General features: G+C 36.7%; 1 protein-coding gene across 1 annotated transcript in view; it reads right to left on the bottom strand.

Moving 5' to 3' along the window:
- Nucleotides 1-2,368: 2,368 nt before the first annotated feature.
- Nucleotides 2,369-8,063, bottom strand: part of PCLO (piccolo presynaptic cytomatrix protein) — a gene marked incomplete at both ends in the record, with an annotated part of 351,318 nt that continues 345,623 nt past the window's right edge. Inside the window, 3 exons of the mRNA XM_082071252.1 lie at nt 2,369-2,509; nt 6,913-7,058; nt 7,663-7,797. Of these exons, the coding sequence (XP_081927378.1) occupies nt 2,369-2,509; nt 6,913-7,058; nt 7,663-7,797 (422 nt within the window). The remainder of the gene's footprint in view (nt 2,510-6,912; nt 7,059-7,662; nt 7,798-8,063) is intronic.

Genomic DNA, 8,063 nt, shown 5'->3' with positions numbered 1-8,063 from the left:
GCGAGAACAAAATTACCAGCAGTTTGCACAAAATTGCACACCTCATGGCTTGCACTTCACACAGTAATTGAAACGGGACTATTTTTTTTGTTTGTTTGTTTTTGTTTTGTTTTTTTTTTTTTTTCAAAAAAATAACACACACTGTAGCCATCAGGAATGCAAAATAACCCACCAAAAGAGCAACACATACGTCAAATATATCCACACAGGATTTTTTGGTTCAATCGGGGATTTTTTTCTTTGAATTATTTATCTTCTTATAAAAACATATACAACATCAAAACATATAGGATGTTTACAATAACTCCAGAGGACTGCTTTGAAAATATATGAGAGGTAGGGCATACATATACTGGTGAAAGCATAAAATTCAACATTAAAGCACACATCCTACTTACACTGTCAGTGATGTTGTGTTTTTAAGATAGCTAATAAGAGTTTGGTAAGATTGCTCTGCTTGTAAGTGAAGCAGGCTACCAGCAGGTTACTGACAACGGGAGTTGCCTTGGTGTGCATAGCATTAATTTCTTCTGTATATTTCTTCTCATAATCTTTTACTACACTGTTATTTTAAGCTGACAAAGGTAATTGAAATCTGTATGTGGGCAGTGTCATCAGATTAATTGATGAAGTTTTTTTCATGGTTAGTCCAGCTTCTGAATAAGCTGGGCCTTATTTTTCCTTTTTTTAAAGCATATATTATTTTCCAGAATATTCTCAGTTGGTCTTACACAACCTGTTGAAGAGTACTACAAATATTCAGAAAGTATAAGAAGAAATAAATTAAATAATTTGTGAAAAGTCCTTGTCAGGCAAGAAAATTAAATGTCTGAAGTGCAAAAGTTTGGTCATTTTCTTTTTAAATATGCAGAGGTTATGAGGTAATACTTCAAGGGAAACTACTTTTTAATGAAGCTTATTAAACAACTTCTGAGTAACAGTAACAGGGGCATTAGTACCCTATTTATTCATTTGGTGGTGTCTCTTTTATTTTTTTTTTATTTTTTTTTTTAAGAAACTTCTATATTTTTAGGAATAGGAGAAAAAGCTCTCCCTTCTTCTTCAAAAATGGCATGACGGAAAATACAACTAACCTAAACCATCCCAGACAGAAGTTTCTCCCCAAAGTGAGCTGACTCCTCTGTTTCAAGTCCCTGAAAGTGGAACTTTAAGCATGGAAGTGCTGACACAGTCTTAAATGTTGCAAGTTACCTTCCTACTATGTTCTTTCCTGATTGAGGAGTCATGCTGTTGGGTGAATTATACTCAGACATTCACCTGAGAGAGCAAGGGGATATTCTTAATTGTCTGTAATGGAACAGCATTCAGGCAGTAACTGCCCTGCAATCCCTTCCCCTTAGATTTCAAGTGTTAGCATGGTGGGTCTACTGCTCAGAAGTGTACACAATGTAGCCTAGAATTTATTGTCTCTGTACAGTTTCAGAATAAGACTGCCTGCTGAAAAATGGAAGGACTAGTCAAAATGATCGTATTAGTCCCAGTGCTTAAGTCTCTTAAATTCCAAACTTCTTTTAATACTGCTGATTCAAAGGGTAGTGTGATGTACAGTGTCACTGACATTGAAACAGCTTTTTTTCTTACTGATGTAGTGCAGTTTACATCCTGTCCTTTGTCTTTAAAACCACATCCCAAATTATAGACCATTGATATACTTTTATCCATTACATTCTAGAACAGTGGTTTATATTAATAGTTAACACACAGAAATAAATCAAACAATTAGATCTGATTCTCCACAGCATAGTTTCTGAAGGAAAAAAAAAAAAGAAGGAAAAAGTAATATAAAATAACATTACCACTCTTGCAAACACCTTGCAGTTTGTGTCAAGTGGCATAATCTCACTACAGCAAATTATCAGAGATCCTAAGGTGCAGAGGAACAAGTTTTGCACTCCTGATAAGTGAGATTTGGAAAGTCAGTCACCTTAGGTGCTTTTGCATAAAATGATCTCCTTCTTGTTGCACAGAAAACCAGACTGCTCTTTCCATCACACTAGCTCCAGCTGCAGCCAAATTCTGCATTAACACCTGCCTTCCAGCCTTCATTACTTCCTTCACAGTTACTCTCTTCACAAAGAGTCCAACAATACAGAGCTCTCGCATCAGTCTTCATTTCAAACAGCTTCACTTGAATTTCTGGGCCCAGGTTTTCTTTTACTTTGCTGTCTTTTGCAGCAAAACAAGTGTACTAGCCCTCATTTAAGTGTGCTATGTAGCCCAGAGACTGCTCTTTTCTACTTTGTATTCTGAAAGACTAGCTAAACACAATGATATCAAACTATACTCTTGGAGTGATGCTGTTTATAGCAGACTCTGCAGGTTTTGTGCCCTAAGCAGACAGCTCTGCTCAGTGTGTTTGTGTGGAGCTGACCAACAGTTTGTGCCAGTTTACTATTCTTTTCCTTAGATCCACTTTGTCAAGCCAGATATAAGCTTCCCCAATCAGTGTCTTTTTCATAAACTTCCCTCCATTGGAGACAAGAAGAATCTGGGAAAATATAATAATAATAATAATAAACATCATAATCATCAATGTGCATATAAATATACTGCATTTGTTAGCAAACATGAAAGATTCAAAAATGTTGAGCTCTGATACAGTCCATGCAGCAAAGAAACAGTGACTACTACACTCTATATAGAGTCACCTTCCCAATAAAGCCCTGTAAATATTGGACCTTCCTCTTCTTTTATTATCATGGGATGTAGCAACAAGAAGATTACAATCTTGAACTTCAGCAAGCAATTTGTTCACCTCCTGGTTACCAAAGACAAACACAGGGTCAAATTTTAAGTTACAGACTAAAGCTTTATGCAGTAAGTCAGAGGGCACCCTGCATACAGGTTGTAACTCGAGAGCAGAATAGTATGTGAGAAAGTGAAGTTCTCATTTTTGACCTCAGTAAGTGGTAGTCTAACCTAAAATGTAGCATTGGTCTGGAACGTCACTCCTGCTATACCTCTGTTGAGAACCACAGTATTTTGTCTGGTTTTATGGCTCTTGCTTGCCCAGGCGTGGAGAGTGAGAAGGGCAAGGAACTGCTGCGGCACCTATGTAAGCTGTGCGGGCTGCATGTTCAAGACTCTCCCTGATACATCATGCAGGCATGTATTCCAGATAAGCAGACTCATGCCATGCAAGCAGTAGCCTTTTCTGGAGGACTTGATTCATTCTCTGGATATATAGGTTCATTCTATGTGTTTCTGGGAGAAATACATTCGATGTTATATATACTTTAGGGGGTGAGTTATTATAATTACAGTCGGATAAATTCTAGCATGCCTTTATTATTCAGTAACTGACTTAACAAGCTCAATGCTTCTTTGTTTGTTTGCTTTTGTTTATTTGTTTGTTTGTTTTTACCACTTCTTAGATTTTTCAAAAAGAAAAAGAACTCATGAAAAATTGCAGTTCAATGATAGGATTAGCAGCAAGTTTCTAATATTCACAGTCACTGAGCAGACCTCTGGCAATGAGCAAGGGAGGTAACTGATAACAGTAGGAGGCTGTCACCCTCTGTATGAACCAGCAGGAGAGAAAACAGGGCATTTTGTTGCTTGGTTTCACAGATCTAGGCTAACAGAAGAATAGCAGGATTCAGGGATTTTGTGCTTCACTGAGATGCTGGAAGAGACCATACGGCAGTAGACATGTAAAAGAGTTGTATAAGAACTAGAGCTTCTACTAATCAAGAACTTCAGCTTTTTAAAATTTTTTCCATTCTGATTTGGGAAACAAAGTAAAAAATGCAAACATCACTTTTAAAAAAATTATTATTATACTTTTAAATGTGTGTGAGGGTGAGAAATTTGCAAATGTTTTCCTGGATGAGCTTCTCAGTTCCCTGTCCATTTTTGCTATCAATTGGCACAACTTAGATACCTACATGCCTGTTGGTCAACAGGTGTGAGGAAGGAAGACCAAATGATCCTTAGGCACTGATCTATTAGGGAATGCCACATCAGAAAGCTCATCCTTGGGGAAAATAGGAAGTCTCTTTCTACTGGCAGTGGCTTCTAGGTCATTTGCTTCAGTGAATCCTGAAGAAACTGACAGCCTAGAGGCTGGCAAGCCAAACAAAACATCTGTGAAAAACATTATTCTGGATTTTTCTGATTACCTTCACACAGGACATTATGTATTTCTAATTGCAGCAAGCCAGCCAGCCAGAAGCCAGCTAGGGAATGAGGCAAAGGAGCCAGGATCTTAGTGCTTTCCAGAAGGGTCCCAAGTGGGTTGCCAAGGAACAGGGAAATCAGGCAAGCCAGCAAGCAAGCTGCCAGGGGCAAGTGCCAGTCTGAAACCTGTCAGAATGTCTTTTGCAAAATGTTTTAATTCTGATACATCAACAGTTTTGGGACAGAAAAATTTTTAACAGAAATCTTCCATCACTTCTGTCCTCGATCCTTCTCTTCGCTTCTCCCAGCTGGATCCCTAGTATCTGTCCTCTCTAGTTTGTCTGTCTCTCAGCCTTGTGTCTTCCCTGCTTCAGGTTTTAAATTCCAGCCTTGTTATCCTGAATCTGTTCATCTCAGTTCCTAATCCTTAGTTTTTTTTCCCCCATTCCCAATACTCTTGATGAGATGATTATACATTATCCTCTCCTCTCCTCTCCTCTCCTCTCCTCTCCTCTCCTCTCCTCTCCTCTCCTCTCCTCTCCTCTCCTCTCCTCTCCTCTCCTTCTTTTCCTTTCTTTTTTTCTTTTCCTTGATATCCCATACTTCCATTTTTTATGGCTAATATTCACAGATCTTGCTGTTGATTGCTGTCCTAATTTCTTCCTCTATTTGTTCCAATATCTCTTTACAATATATTTTCTGTGACTAACATGTTTGACATGTCTTACTCCCTCTCACTGATCTTATTACTCCTCCTCAGTTTCCTAGTTCCATGTTTATTTTTTACATTCTGGTTTTATTTCTTTCCTTTCTCCCTCAAATCTCTTTTGACAATGTCCATCTCTTTGCCCCTGAATGCTCACCACTCTGAAATTCAGCATTCAAATCAGCCAACTTTATTTGCAGTAGGAATGGACTGATTGATAGGTATCAAGAGCATGTAAAAACAGATGTACTGAGTCAAATCAAATCAATCTTTCCAGGCTAATATTCTGCTTCCAAAAGTGTATAGGGCAGTGATTAAGACAGAATATAAGAACAGGACAATCATGTAACAATACTTCACCAAAATATCTACTGTAATCTGTGGAGCATTGGCTTCTTTACTCACAAGTTGTATGTTTATATTTAAAAAGCTATGAGATATTTTACTCTTTGTCCAATCATTTTCTCCAGTTACTTTTTCCGTTAAAACATTTAGCATCCACAATATCTCATAGCAGTAGAGTTTATAGGTCAAACTCTGAGTTGCATCAAGAAGAAACATACTTTTGTTGTTTTAAACTTGTTCCTTGCTACTTTTACAGGTTTATTCTTGTGGGTTTAGTGTGCAGCATCAGTACATATCACAGAGTTTCTGAGGATTTTTTGTGAAATCTCAGGCTGACTGTTCCTATGACTACCTCTCTCACTGTCTCCCTCCGTAACAACTTGATGGCTTATTTTCCCATAGGAATCTGTGGCTTTTTCTTTATTGGTCTACTAATTCCTTCTGATTTCCTCTTCAAAACACTGCTGGAAGCAAAGTTTTTACAGGAATTTTAGCTGTTAAACTTCAGCAAGACTTTATTGACCACTCTGGATTTTCCAAGGTAAGATAACATCTTAAATAATCTTTTAGCGAATCAACAAGGATGTTAGGATGCCTTAACACAGGGAAAAGAGTGTCTATTTTGTTGGGTTTGTTTTGTAAGCAACATCCATTTTGTCTTTAATTTTAATGATACAACCAATAAGCCTAGCACAAGCACTTAGGTAATCCAGTCTAGCTTTAGTCATCAGAATGTAGCTGACTTGTTTACATCGGTCTTCCAGATTTAAAGGCACATTAAGTCAATGCTGGTATGCCCAACAATTCCTCCCACTGCCTTTTAAGATTAACATGCAGATATCCTCGGAATTGTCCATCCCTTTCTACTAACTAGTGGAAGCCTGAATATCTAGCTTATCTTAGTTATCTACTCAAGTGAAAGTAAAGGAAGGTAGGCAAAATGATTCCTACCTGTCCGAAAAAGCATATCTGACCAAATGCCTTAACAACTGAAACACATGAGAAGGATGATTTCTGAACCAGTTCCATACATCATTTGATGTGCCACAGACTGAAAATACCATCACCTGCTTTACAAATGTACACAGAGAATATTTGACTTGGCATAGTCAATGATTCTGCAATGCCTGAGATTATCACTGTTGTGTCTAATTCTAGGCACACAACTTTTAAAGAAGCTGAAGAACTGAAGAGAATGCTAAAATGATTAGGCATTTAGGTAACAGGAGATATCAAAGAAACTTGGTTTACCTAGCCTGGAAAAATAGAGAGGAAAGATATGATAACAACCTCTCAGTATGCATTTTATTTTTTTTAAGAAAGTAGATGAGTTTTTGTCTCTGCTTTGTGAGGATACTTAAGGATAAATTAATTTTAACATGGAGCATATTTAAGTTAGATTTTACACTAAACTTTCTAAGTATATAGAAAAGTATTTTTGGAAGGCATGCATAACTTCCTTCTCTAGAGGATTTTAAGAACATACTAAGACTCAAACATTCAGGCCTGGTCTACAAATATCCTTCCTTGGTGTGGGGTGATAGATTAAACCATCTTTTAAAATGTCCTCTAGCCCAATATTTCCATTATTATGTAGCTGTGTTATTTCCTTTGTAATTTTCTCTTTTAAGCAAGTAACTAGGGTAGAAGATTGGTCTCAAATGCTGAAAGCACAGCATGGACACCATCCAAAATCAGATTTTAATAAAATACAGCATTACCTGAAGAGAATGCCCAGCAGGACTCAAGCTAAATCTAAACGTTTCATTGAACGAAGGCTCCCGGTCATGCCTGCATACCCTGGTTTTCTTCTTAATTACTCTTTTTTGAGTAGAGATATTGACAACGTACAGCTTCACATACAGGTCTGGGGAAGAACAGTTCAATCGTTAATTATGGAAGCTTTTAAATAATTGTTGTTGCTAATGGTTACAACAGATGAGAAGTGTTGTGACAGAACAGAGCATGGTACTTTACAAAGCCATATTCTGTTCTCATTCACATGGTGTAGAAATGGAACCACCCTACTAAATCCAAGATAGTTATTTTGTGTTTACAATGTTGTCATTAAAGGAACAGATACCATGATGTATTTATGCATGATGAAAATATTGTTACTAACATCAGTTTTTAATTTTTAAAAAAGCTTTTTCACCAAAACACAATTTTTCACTTGATATTATTGTTATTTAATAACCTAGTGTCTTATCATTTTTATTAAAGTTAAAAAGGATTAATTTTTAACAACCAAAAGTAAATTAAAAAGTGGATTAACTTCTGGGAGCTAATTTGCCTCTACAAAATATTTTTACTTTCTTGGAAGATGTTCACAGAAGAAAAAAAAAAAACAAAACACTTCTAAAGGATCCTATAGAATATGTCATTCTGACTAAGGAGCAATGTTCTTTCCCATTGTAGTGGTTTCAGTTACATCCTACTTAATGTTTTCAAAGCTGGTTTATGTGTGATACCTGGTAGGTGATCTGGAGATTTAAATTTGTATGTGATATTTCTGCACTGAAGGATTTCTACTATCAGCTGTTCTCCATCTGTCTTCATTTCCTTCTTTAATGCAATCTTGATTTCACCCATAACCTGTGTTTTACCTGGAAAAGCAGAAAAAGCAACCCCCATTAATATAAAATGAAACTGAATATATACTTTTAACTTGGAAAGAGGTAGAGGAGGGTTTGTTTAGTTGGTTGGTTGGTTTTGTTCGTTTGTTTTCAGGACAGCTTGGAGTTTTTAGTCAGGGATGTAAGGATAATGTATTGGTTGAATGAACAAATGGTAAATACATGCGTACACGTGTGTAACTAGATTATATGCTTCAGAATGTATTAGATTCAGTGGAGATCTGTTCACAAGAATA

Source organism: Streptopelia decaocto (assembly GCF_964273445.1).
Source record: "Streptopelia decaocto genome assembly, chromosome: 1".
Taxonomy (NCBI): domain Eukaryota; kingdom Metazoa; phylum Chordata; class Aves; order Columbiformes; family Columbidae; genus Streptopelia; species Streptopelia decaocto.
The sequence above is the reverse complement of the archived record's forward strand: the minus strand, read 5'-3'. Positions and strand labels throughout refer to the sequence as shown.